At 40.6% G+C, this 13,213-nt stretch overlaps 1 protein-coding gene across 1 annotated transcript in view; it reads left to right on the top strand.

Annotated features, from left to right (window-relative positions):
• Positions 1 to 3,447: 3,447 nt before the first annotated feature.
• NLRP14 (NLR family pyrin domain containing 14) overlaps positions 3,448 to 13,213 on the top strand; it is a 32,976-nt gene continuing 23,210 nt past the window's right edge. The window contains 4 exon segments of the mRNA XM_055317702.1: positions 3,448 to 3,739; positions 4,700 to 4,771; positions 9,741 to 10,106; positions 10,109 to 11,337. Of these exon segments, the coding sequence (XP_055173677.1) occupies positions 3,448 to 3,739; positions 4,700 to 4,771; positions 9,741 to 10,106; positions 10,109 to 11,337 (1,959 nt within the window).

The raw sequence follows: 13,213 nt of genomic DNA, 5'->3' as shown, positions 1-13,213 counted from the left end.
TCCTTTCTGACCTTATAAGTTCTACGGTCATCTTGTATATTTCTAACCCCGGCCCTAGAATCTGAATTTCTCCAGGAAGCCCTGATTCCTCTTATTGAAGGACAGTATTTAAACCTGTCTGATCTGAATCTGAGTGCTTATAATTTTAGAAATTAGTAAAAACCACTCTAGAACTGTTGACATTTATATTCCAGTTGTATTTGCCAAATTTCCTATAAAAATTTTTGCTATTTTTTTGATTTGCCATTTGTTTGAAATCTTATAGACAAGAGGTTTTAATTTCAACATAGTTAACCATATTTTCTTATATACATCCTGATTCTTTATTTCCCTCATTATGCCCAAGCTGGTAAGTCTCTCCTCTCCTGAGGTGTAATATATATTCTTTATTTTTCCCTCCTCTGGTTTGAGTATTGATGACTTACTGATTTACTCAGAGATTTATTCTATAAGGATACTAATCATTTTTCCTGAATGGTTTACCAGTTGTCCTTAAATAATCTGCACTGATATGATTCCTTTTCAATTACAGTATTTATTATACATGAAATCTTATCAGATTGTCTTTTCCTGAGTTATCTACTCTGCTGCTTTGATTATGGTAGCATCATAGAGAAGGACTGATCAAGTTACATATTCAGCAGTAGGGGGGTAAGGCTTTGGAAGTGGTTTCAACCTCTGGGGCAGTTTACTGCCCTGGGACATCTAGCAATGTCTGAAAACCCTTTGCCATGACTGCAGGAGACTGAAAGTTCTAATGGCATCGAGTGGGTAGAGGCCAGCAATGCTGCTAAACATCATATAGTACACCCGAGGGTCCTCAATTATCCAGTCAACAATGTTAGCAATAGTGCGGTTGAGAAACTGCTATAGGAGATTGCATTAGAGCAACCAAGAAAGAAAATCAGGTGAGAGTACTATGAAAAAGGTGGGAATATGTTTTCTAGATGAAATGTCCCTTCCCCCAGACCTTCCCATCTCTACCCTTTATAGAAAAGAATCCTGTGCTCTAGAGTTCTACTAGAGCTCAGAAGATTGCCATTATATATTTAGAGGCCCTCCTCTTCCCAAAGACCAGTGTTCAGTGCAGTGTTCAGTGCAGTATCACAGAACATGGCCACAAAGATTACATTTAACCCCGAATTCCCCATGCCTAGAAAAAGTGAAATTAAAAGGTAGTGGTACCTAGTAGAAAACAAATGAGCTTTGTATTTTGATTGGCTACTTGTCAACTCTGTAACCTGGGCAAGTTTCAGGACTATTTTTTAATACTAAAAATTTTCATAAAGAACCTATACACTGTAGATCTTCAACAAATGTGGCATTATTAACATGTACTGAATATTTTTGAACAAATGTGGTTTAATTAAGGGCAAACATCTACGTCAATAAATTTGCAAATTCAATCCTCCAAGACCATGGACTCCTTTAGTTCAGAACATACTGGAATTTATGAATGTCTTCATAGAAGAGTAGCAACACCAGACAGAGCATCTTTCCCTCTTCCCCAAAATATGGTATATGGTACTTGGTCAGAATTTGTAGACATCATATAGTAGCAGAAACCCAGTAGGATCCAGAACTATATAGATCTTGGCTCCCAGAGACCCCCCAAAAAGCAAAAGGAAAATGAAAAGTGTGGGATTATGAAAGCAAAAGGGAAAGAGAATATCAAGAAGTAAGGCATTGTTTAAACAGCAGTTATTATGTGTATGGCACCCTGTGAGGTGCATGTATTCTAATCTTTGCAGAGGTGGAGACTGTTAGAAACTTGAATTCAAAGATAAATACCTATTAGGTTTTTGCAACAGGGTGGTAATTGCTCTAAGTTATCTCAGTGCATTTCTGATTGCAAAAGTGAGCTTGCAGTGGATGGTGAAGGAATAATAGGTTAAGTATAGAAGACTGAATAAGTTTGAGCATGAAGATGAGGGGTATGCAGAGTAAAGGGAACATAGATTTGGGCATGTTTAAATGTTAATGAAAAGGACTGAGGGGAAAAGCCTTTTTGTTCTGGATAAATTTCAGTCTTCCTTTGAAGTTTCCTCAAATTTACTCCTTTTTGCTGCTTTTTAATAAGTTACTATGGAACCTTATTTCCCCCATCCTTCTTTTTGAGGCCCATTAGCAAGATCAGTGGTAAGCATTTTGGAGGATGGACCGCTCTAGGTGGAGTTCTGTCCTTACCACTTACTAGTTGTCTCTCTAGCCAGTTGCTCTAGAGGAGATAAGGCACTTGGAGACAGTTTAAGTGATCAACTCGAGGTACCTGTGCTGAATAAGAAACTGAATAAGGCTCCTACATGACTGACAAATAAGAGGAAAACAGGCCTCAAGAGAAGAGGATTTGATTGTATTTGAAGAACTGTCACAGTGGGAGGGAGAGCAAGAAATTGCTGCTATCTGGAAGGTATTCAGAGAGAATGGGTTATAGGAGCTTGCAGGTTAAGTGTGAGTAGTCATTACTGATGAAGTCTGGAGTGAGAGCATCAGAATGAAATGTTGGAGTGGAATAGTCTCAGGAGCTCAGGTCCGTGATGTAAGAGAATGCTGTTTGGGGTGAGCTGTAACTTGGAACACATCCAGAACATTTGCAGTGTTGGGACTCGGTGTGAAAGGAGCTCATGAGCTGGGAACACAGATCGTCACTAGCTATGTAGGGCTTGTGACAAGAAATGAGAAGACAAAAAGACCTGGATGGTGGCATATTCCAAGTGCGTGTGCTTCAGGAGTAATGATGTGTTGGGAGCAGTGTAATAACAATGTTTTATGGACTGAGGTATATGTTGGATGTTGGTAGAGGAGAGAAGGCATGACAAGAGTTGCCAGTACTTAGTAAGAGCCTAGACTATGCCAGGCAATAGATGAACTCCTACCTCCTTTAATCCATACTGTGATTCTCTGAGGGTGATCCAGAGCTGCTCCTTTAGGAGAACAAATTGAGGCTCAGAGAGATGAATTGCCTTTATTTCTGACAGCTCATAAGTGGTGGGACTGGGAGTAACTCTGGAAATGTGGAAGAAACCTACAGTGATCTGTATTAGAGGAATGTTTTTATGACAGCAAAACATATTGCAGGGGGCACCAAGTCAGTACTGAGTCTAACTGTGGGGCTTCAACGTGTGTTTGTTGAATTAATCTATATTTTTATGGGTATTTCATTTTCTAATCTTTTGTCAGTCTTGTTTGTTCCTATATATTTTTTAAAGATTTATTTTTATTTTAGAGTGTGCTGGGGGAGGGGGAAGGACAGAGAGAGACAGCATCTTAAGCAACTCCTTGCTGAGCATGGAGCCCTACATGGGGCTGGATCTCACAACCCTGAGATCACACCACCTGAGCCGAAATCAAGAGTTGGATGCTTAACCAGACCACCAGGTGCCCCTTTCATATTCTTTTGATGTTTTTTTCCCCCCACTGAAGCCTGAGTATTGATCTGTGAACAAGATGACAGATGGGTCATCATCTTCCTTCTTCCCTGATTTTGGGCTGCTGTTGTATTTGGAGGAGCTAAACAAAGAGGAGTTGAATAAATTCAAGTCATTTCTAAAGAATGAGACTGTGGAGCCCAGGTCCTGCCAGATACCCTGGGTTGAGGTGAAGAAGGCCAAGCGAGAGGACCTGGCTAATTTGATGAAAAAATATTATCCAGGAGAGCAAGCCTGGGATGTGGCTCTCAAAATCTTTGGCAAGATGAACCTGAAGGATCTGTGTGAGCGGGCAACAGCAGAGATCAACTGTGAGTGATGCTTGCAACCTCTCTGGGGCTGGGGGAAAGATGTGCTTCTGGAGCCCCATCAGCATGATTCTATGAAAGGGACTTGGGGGGCAGCCCCGGTGGCGCAGCGGTTTAGCGCCGCCTGCAACCCAGGGCGTGATCCTGGAGACCCGGGATCGATTCCCACGTCAGGCTCTCTGTGTGGTGCCTGCTTCTCCCTCTGCCTGTGTCTCTGCCTCTCTCTCTGTCTTTATGAATAAATAAAATAAAATCTTAAAAAAGGAAATTATTAAAAAGAAAGGGACTTGGGGATTAAACCATTGTTGGATCATTTGAGAAACACTGAAGAGGCAGGAGGATTTTGAGTACTGTTATTCAGTGTGGCTCCTTAATTGGCGGGGTGGGGGGTGGGGACAGAATTCATCCATTTTGTACTAATTAGGATGACTAAAGGAATTGAGTGATAAGAATTGTCCTGAACGGCAAATAGTCGTAGGTTGCACTAAATTTTAAGTACCTTCAGATAGGACTTAAGATCTTCACTGAAATATGAGGAATGGGCAAAGCGTAAGCCAAGCTGATATTTCTAGTCATTTCTAAGTATAAAATATTATAGACCTCAAAAATTTCTTATGTACTTTACAAAGCTTTACAGCTACAAAATTGTATTCATTATTTCCTAGGAGCCTCACCATATCCCTGTGAGGTCAGTGTAGACAAGGAAACAGGCTTAGACTACAGCACTTGCCCTGGAGTTACAGAATGGAGAGCCTGGCAAGAGGTCCCTTCCTTGGTGCTGTTGACACCACCTCACTTCCTTAGCTAAGCTAGGGGGAGTCTGAGGCTCTGTTTGCTCCAGTTTTCTTGAGCCCAGATGTCATAGAATTAGACCACTGAGGACCATTTTGACCCCTGTTTGGCTATCACTAAAGCTCTCCTTGTGTATGGTAAATCTCACAATCCTGTTGGAACCTGTCTCAGGGACAGCCCGGACCATGGTAACAGAAGGTGCCAAGACACAAGAGGAACAAGATGATCAGGAGGCAGTGCAAAGTGAGTAGATGTTTTGTGATTTGGGAGGAGTTTGAAGGTTTGAAGTGTGCTAGAGATTTATGCCCCAGGGAGACAGTTGTTGATGATTATTCAAAGAGACTCAACAAAACTGACTCTGTAGCCAAGGTCAAAATCAGGGCCGTGTTAACTCAAGGCCTCAGTGAGAATAGTATTTGGAAAAGCCCAGTCGTGAGTTTACAGTCTGATGAAGGAGGGTATATTCATGTATTATTTTACAGAATTAGAGTCTGAGTTTGGCAGGGACTACTGGGCTTATCACATCTCTCTTCCTTTAGAAATGATTCTGTACTGGGTGTTATTCTGTATGTTGGCAAATTGAACACCAATAAAAAATTATTTTAAAAAATGATTTATTTGAGTTGTAGGAGAGGTAACCAACTAGTCCATATAGAATGTAATTCGTAGAACCAAGTCTTCTCAGTCTTGGTTCAATACTGTTTCCATTCCCCCGACTTTGTTTTAAATTCTATGTAGTTGAATTCTATTTTATATAAATGGAATTACAGTAGAAAGAAAATTGGACCATGTGGGAAATCCATTCTTACCCCAGCTATGGCTGCTTTCTGATGGGCCACATTATTTCATTCAAGAAGTTAATTGAGAGCTACTTTATTCTAAGCACTAATAAAAATTGCTCATTGTGTTAAATGATCTCGAAGATAACTTTCTGCTTTGACTTTAATTTCTGATTCAGTATGGGGAAATTTTATTCCTGTGGTATTTATTACTGGCCATAAATTTAGGAAATCAGGATTCCACCTCATAGAAGTTGACTGTTAGAAGATTTGGAAGATAGATAAAACTCTAACAAAGAAAGTAAAAATCATCCTCATAATCCCAATTTTCTTTTAAGTACTGTACTAGATAATACCATAAAGAGTATCTGTAATACAAACTGTCTTCTGGAGGAGATCTAAGAGATGTAAATTAGGAATATAGGTGAGGTTTGGTGGGGTGAGCCCCAGAGCTGATGACCAAGAAAGAATTCTTGAGAGTGCAAAAATGATGGTTTTATTTAAAGCACAAGGACAGGACCCATGGGCAGAAAAGAGCTGCTACCGCAGGGTTATGAGCGGTGGCTGATTTTATATAACCTGGGAGTTGGAAGAGGTAAGGAAAATTCTTTCAAAAGCCTCGGTGTCCATTGAAAGATGAATGGATAAAGATGTGGTCTGTGTATACAACGGAATATTACTCAGCCATTAGAAATAGCAAATACCATTTGCTTCGACGTTGATGGAACTGGAGGGTATTATGCTGAGTGAAATAAGTCAATTGGAGAAGGACAAACATTATATGGTCTCATTCATTTGGGGAATATAAAAAATAGTGAACGGGAAAGGAGAAAAAATGAGTGGGAAATCTCAGAAAGGGAGACAGAACATGAAAGACTCCTAACTCTGGGAAATGGACTAGGGGTGGTGGAAGGGGAGGTGGGCGGGGGGGTGGGGGTGGCTGGGTGATGGGCACTTGAGGGGATGAGCCCTGGGTTTTATTCTATATGTTGGCAAATTGAACACCAATACAAAATAAATTTATAAAAAAAAAATTTTTTTTTGTATGCTAAACAGGACCTACAAGCTTTGGAGGCCTTGCCATTGTCTAGGTGTGGTTATTTTTTCCTCTAGTAAGCATTAAGATAGTTGGGAGTTTCCTCCTGGAAGTTAGGTTATTGATTAAGTAATGCTTTTTTTCTTGTAAATTTCTTTTTTTTTTAATTTTTATTTATTTATGATAGTCACAGAGAGAGAGAGAGGCAGAGACACAGGCAGAGGGAGAAGCAGGCTCCATGCACCGGAAGCCCGACGTGGGATTCGATCCCGGTTCTCCAGGATCACGCCCTGGGCCAAAGGCAGGCGCCAAACCACTGCGCCACCCAGGGATCCCCCTTCTTGTAAATTTCTAAGACATTTTGTAAGCTCGGGGAGACTTGTGTCTATAAGACTATAATTTCTATAAGTTAACTATTTCTCCTTTCACTTAGCTTTAGGACAGCCAGGAGTGCTTGAGGAATGTCCGACCTAGCCCACCTGGTGGGCGGGGGTCCCTTGTGGGGTGTCAGCTTCTGCTTTGTCCTCAGCTAGCCTTCTGTTCCTCCTCATAAGCATAATCTAGGGATCCCTGGGTGGCGCAGCTGTTTGGCGCCTGCCTTTGGCCCAGGGCGCGATCCTGGAGACCCGGGATCAAATCCCACGTCGGGCTCCCGGTGCGTGGAGCCTGCTTCTCCCTCTGCCTATGTCTCTGTCTCTCTCTCTCTCTCTCTGACTATCATAAATAAAAAAATTTCAAAAAAAAATAAGCATAATCTAGTGGGACTTGAACTGTTACATCTTTATACTGAATGCCCTGATAGAACAAAGAATTATTTACTTAAAAAATAATTATAGCTTGTGAGATATGCTGTGAATGAAAATATACCATGTTTTGAGAATTATGAAAGAGAACTATTCTAGCATTGGGGTTCACAGAAGTTTCCTCTGAGATAGTGACGTTTCAGATTGAAAGAAGTAATTGGATTTAGGTGAAACTCTTTCCATTTCCATCTGGTTTGACACTTGGGAATATTTTTTAAACCTCCAGTACAGTTAACACAGAGTGTTATATTTCATATATATATATAGGTATAATATAGTGATTCAACAATTCTGTACATTACTTAGTGCTCATCATAAGTGTATTCTTAATCTTCATCCCCTTCACCTATTCCATCCATTACCCACCCCACACCCCCTGCCCTGTGACCATCAGTTTTCTATAGGTAAGGGTTTGTTTCTTGGTTTATCTTTTTTTTTTTTTGTCCACTTATTTTGTTTCTTAAATTCCACATGAGTGAAATCATGTGGTACTTGTCTTTTTTGGACTTATTTTACTTAGTATTATATTCTCTAGATCCTTTCATGTTGTTGCAAATGGCAAAATTTCATTTTTATGGCTAATATTCCATTATATACATCATTTATTTATCCCTTCATCTTTCAATAAAAACACTTAGACTGCTTCCACGTCTTGGCTATTGTAAGTAATGCTGCAATAAACATAGAGGAGCATATATCTTTTTGAATTAGTGTTTTCATATTCTTTGGGTAAATACCCAGGAGTGGACTTACTGATTCATATGGTAATTCTATTTTTAATTTTTGGAGGAATCTCCAATGGTCTTCCACAGTGGCTGCATCAGTTTGATTCTCAATAATAGTGCACAAGGGTTTCTTTTTCACCATATCCTCACCAACACTTTTTGTGTTGATTTTTAGTCTGACTGGTGTGAGGTGGTAACTCAGTATGGTTTTGATTTGCATTTCCCTAATGATGAGTGATGTTGAGCATCTTTTCTGTGTCTGTTGGCCATCTGTATGTCGTCTTTGGAGAAATGTCTGTTCATGTCTTCTGTTTTTTTTACTGGATTATTTGGAGGGTTTTGGTGTTTTAGAAGTGTGTGTGTTTTGTTTTGTTTTTAATATTAAGTATTCTCTACACCCAACATGGGGCTTGAATTTACAACCAAGAGATAGTTGCATGCCCCACTGACTGAGCTGGCCTGGCTGGCTTTTTTTTTTTTTTTTTTTTTTTTTAAGAATTTATTCATGAGAGGCAGAGACTTAGGCAGAGGGAGAAGCAGGCTCCCTGTGGGGAGCCTCATGTTAGACTTGATCCCAGGACTCTAGGATCACAACCTTAGCCAAAGGCAGATGCTCAACCACTGAGCCACCCAGGTGCCCCTAGAAATTCTTTATGTAGTTTGGGTACTAATCCTTTATCAGATCTATCCTTTGCTACTATTTTCTCCCATTCAGTAGATTGTTTTAGTTTTGTTAATTGTTTCCTTTGCTATGCAGGATTTTTATTTTCATGTGGTCCCAGTAGTTTATTGTATTTTAAAAGTTTTATTTATTCATGGGGGGGGGCAGAGACACAGGCAGAGGGAGAAGTAGGCTCCATGAAGGGAGCCTGACATGGGACGAGAGAGAGAGAGAGAGACAGACAGACAGACAGACAGACAGAGGCAGGCACAGGGGCAGGCTCCATGCAGGGAGCCTGACGTGGGATTCCATCCCGGGTCTCCAAATCACACCCCGGGCTGCAGGCGGTCCTAAACTGCTGTGCCACTGGGGCTGCCCCAAGTAGTTTATTTTTGCTTTTGTTACCCATGCCTGAGGAGACATATTTAGAAAAAAGATTTAGAATATTTTTCTTTTAAAAAAAAAATTCTTCAGGCTATGCTTCAATGTTCATTTCTTTTAATGTTTTACTATAAAGTGGATTATTTTGATCTGTAGATTGAGAGATGTCTTCAGGTCCTTCCTCACGGTCACTGTTAATGGTGTTCTTTCATTTGGGTGATGACTCTATCCTTCATATAGTTGTCCTTTTCTCCCTGTAGAGGAAAAGTACAAAGAAGAGAACATATTTCTTTTTTTTTGTTTTATTTAAATTTAAGTTAATGTACAGTGTATTGTTAGTTTCAAGGGGAGAAGTTAGTGATTCATCAGTTGCATACAACACCCAATACTCATTCCATCACGTGCCCTCCTTAAGGCCCATCACCAGTTACCCCATCCCCCCACCTCTCCTCCAGCAACCCTCAGTTTATTTCCTAGTCTAGCATCTCTTATGGTTTGCCTCCCTCTGTTTTCATCTTATTTTTCCTTCCTTTACCCATGTTCATCTGTTTTGTTTATTAAATTCTACATATGGTATTTGTCTAAGAGAACATATTTCTAGAATGAATCTAATTTTTACTTTTTACCCCAAATTCATTCTTATGCATGATCAATTTTGTTTTTTCAGTTTCTTATGCAAGTTTTAAATCTATAGGAACTTTTTTTGGTTTACATTCTTAGCTAAACCAGCTGCACTTTGATTTGAGCCAAGTCCAGTGTTAACACTGCAGTTCATAGAATTTGCTTTGATTATGTGTTTTCTTTCTTCCTGCTGCATTCTGACTTAGGTGATGGAACAGAATACAGGATCCAAGTAAAGGAAAAATTTCGTATCATGTGGGATAAGAAGTGTTTGTTTGGGGGACCTGAAGATTTCCATCCTGGAATTGCTCAGGAAGATCGAGAACTGTTGGAACATCTGTTTGATGTGGATGTGAAAACTGGCGAGCAGCCACAGACAGTTGTGCTCCAGGGGGCTGCTGGAGTTGGGAAGACCAGCTTGGTGAGAAAAGCAATAGTAGATTGGGCTGAGGGCAATCTCTATCAGCAGAGGTTTAGCTATGTTTTTTATCTCAATGCAAGAGAAATCAACCAGTTGAGAGAACGGAGCTTTGTTCAACTGATATCCAAGGACTGGCCCAGCACAGAAGGCCCATTGAAAGGATAATGACCCAGCCGAGTAGTCTCCTTTTTATTATTGATAGTTTTGATGAACTGAACTTTGCCTTTGAGGAACCGGACTTTGTGCTATGTGAAGACTGGACCCAGGTACACCCCGTGTCCTTCCTTATGAGTAGTCTGCTGAGGAAAGTAATGCTCCCTGAGTCCTTTTTATTGGTGACAACGAGACTCACAGCTTGTAAGAAGCTAAAGCCTTTGTTGAAGAACCAGCATTCTGTAGAGCTGCTGGGTATGTCCAAGGATGCAAGAAAAGAATACATTTACCAGTTCTTTGAAGACAAGAAGAGGGCCTCGCAAGTATTCAGTTCACTAAGAAGCAACGAGATGCTTTTTAGCATGTGTAAAGTCCCCCTGGTATGCTGGGCCATCTGTACCTGTCTGGAGCAGCAAATAGAAATGGGTGGTGATGTTTCATTAACCTGCAAAACAACAACAGCTCTGTTCACCCGCTATATTTCTAGCCTGTTCCCACCAGTAGATGGAATCTGTCCTAGTCTGCCCAATCAAACCCAACTGAAGAGCCTATGCCACTTGGCTGCCAAAGGAGTGTGGACTATGACTTCTGTGTTTTATAGGGAAGATCTCAGAAAGCATGGGTTAACTAAATCAGATGTCTCGATTTTCCTGGACATGAATATTCTTCAAAAGGACACAGAGTATGAAAATTGCTATGTGTTCACTCACCTGCATGTTCAGGAGTTTCTTGCAGCTATGTTCTATATGTTAAGAGACAGTTGGGAGACCAGGAATAATTTATTTGAATCTTTTGAAGATTTGAAGCTATTGCTTGAAAGCAAGAGTTCTAAAGATCCCCATTTGATGCAGATGAAATGCTTTTTGTTTGGCCTTTTGAATGAAGATCTACTAAAACAACTGGAGACAACTTTGAAATGTAGACTGTCACTGGAGATAAAAGGGAAGATCCTTCAGTGGCTGGAGATACTGGGAAACATCGAATGTTTTCCAGCAGAGCTAGAATTTCTGGAATTGTTTTTCTATCTGCATGAGACTCAAGATGAAGCATTTATAAGGCAGGCAATGAGATCTTTCCAAAAGGTGGTCATTGATGTGTGTGGGAAAGTCCATTTGCTTGTGTCTTCATTCTGCCTTAAGCACTGCCAATGTTTACAGACCATTAAACTATCTGTGACTGTGGTATTTGAGAAGACGTTAAACTCCAGTCCCCCAGCTGAAATGTGGTAAGTGGGGAGGTGCCCTGTCAGGGGAGTGAGGGGAAGTAAATTTCATCAGAGGGAGGAAAGGAGAATTGTTTAGCTGAGGTCCCAGAGCTGAGATTACCCTTCAGAGTTGTCCCACCTTGAGGTAGGGAGGCCAAGCACTAAAATCCCTTATTGACTAGTCATGGCTTCTGGTGAGGAAAGGACAAAATCTAGCCTGTAGTGACTCTCCTGGCCTGAGGGCCATCCCAAGAAAGGGGCGTGGCTGAGGGCAATCCCCTGGCAACACTTTCAACAACTAGAAATAATCTTTAGTCCTCAGGGAAGGATGTGACCTAGCACAAGGTTGGATCCACTATGATACGTATATTTAACTTTTAAAAAGAATGTACTATGGAAGAGCCAGGGACCAGGAATTTCATGCTGAAGCTAATTTACACAGGGTATCTGGGTGATGTTCCTCTGTAAGCTACCAACCTAGCTCACCTTCTCCATTGCCTAGATGTAGGTCAGCCTTTGTAGTTCATGAAAGATCTCAGCCCTTTAACCTCAGTGGGGAAAGTCTGATTTGGGTAAGAAATAGTAGGAGCTGAATGTATATTTTGAAAGAATAAATGAATCTTTAGTGTTTGATGCCTATATTACCCTCTTCTCTTCCATGAGTTGGCTTTTCTGTCATTCTCGGTCTATGTCTAAGGGAAGGATTAAACTATGGGATTAGCTCTAGATTTAACTAAAATTGAGGGCTTACTGTATGGTATATAGTACATGGGATATTTAACCAATCATCCAGTGTGATGCTGGTCAAAAGCATATCTCCACTTATTTTTGAGATTACAAAACTCTGATTCAGAGAAGTTCACCTAGAAAGCGTACCATTATTGATTCAAGCACACATCAGATAACAGCTAGCATCTGCTTGACACGTGCCTTGACAGTCTTCTGAGTCCCAACTCAATTAGTCTCAACAAACCCAGGAAGATGCTGTTATTTCCATTTTCCTAGTAGAAACCCTGAGGTACCAAGAAGATCTCAACTTCACTGAGGTCACACATCTGATTAAGTCCTTGGTTTTCTAGCTTGACCCCATGTTCCCTCACTGCCATTACACACAGTTGCAGAACCATGTCTCCTATAAGGACATACGTTTTTATTTCTCTTCTGCTGTGGACATAGGAATTGTAGGCTGGGATGCTGTGACCTTTACTGTCCTTGGGGTGTTGTAAATAACCTCCTTCAGTCTGTTATCTCAATTCTGACTTCATAGTTCTTTTTAATGCTGTGATTGAACCCAGGACATTAGAAGGTATTTTGTGTTTTGTGCCTAATATTAGGAAGGCATTCTGACCATTATATTGCTGGTCCTCATGCTACCTTCCCCTCACCTATGTTGTAGTGTTACCTAATATTAGAGTTGGCATTGTTGCCAAAATAAACCTGAGATATCAGTGTTTTAAGTGGCACATTATAGATGGGTCATTGTATTCTACAAAATGACAACATTATAAACTTAACAGCCTCTCTGTCTTGTTCACCATAATATCCTATGGCATTTCTACATAGTAAGCACTTGAATGTTTGAATGATTATTGCCTAATTTTGTCAAATTTAAGACCTCAGGTGATGTAGAAACCAGAACTCTGCAATGTTATTCAATCCAAGGTAAGTAAGGTATGGGGGAATCAATATTTATGGAGTGCTGAAGGAGTTCAGGATATGCCACCTCAAAATATGCCACTTTTCCATAAGAAGTCTTTTGAGCTGAAGACCTAAGAGCTCCTGAAACCCCTTACCTGCCTAGAAGCAAAGCCTCTGAAAAGAACTCCACTGTCCTAAATCTTCTCCCTGGAAGGAGTTTCTCTACTTTCTTCTTGGAGACAGAAGTTGGCACCACACCCTTG

The sequence above is a fragment of the Nyctereutes procyonoides genome, unplaced genomic scaffold, assembly GCF_905146905.1.
Source record: "Nyctereutes procyonoides isolate TBG_1078 unplaced genomic scaffold, NYPRO_anot_genome, whole genome shotgun sequence".
Lineage (NCBI taxonomy): Eukaryota > Metazoa > Chordata > Mammalia > Carnivora > Canidae > Nyctereutes > Nyctereutes procyonoides.
The sequence above is the reverse complement of the archived record's forward strand: the minus strand, read 5'-3'. Positions and strand labels throughout refer to the sequence as shown.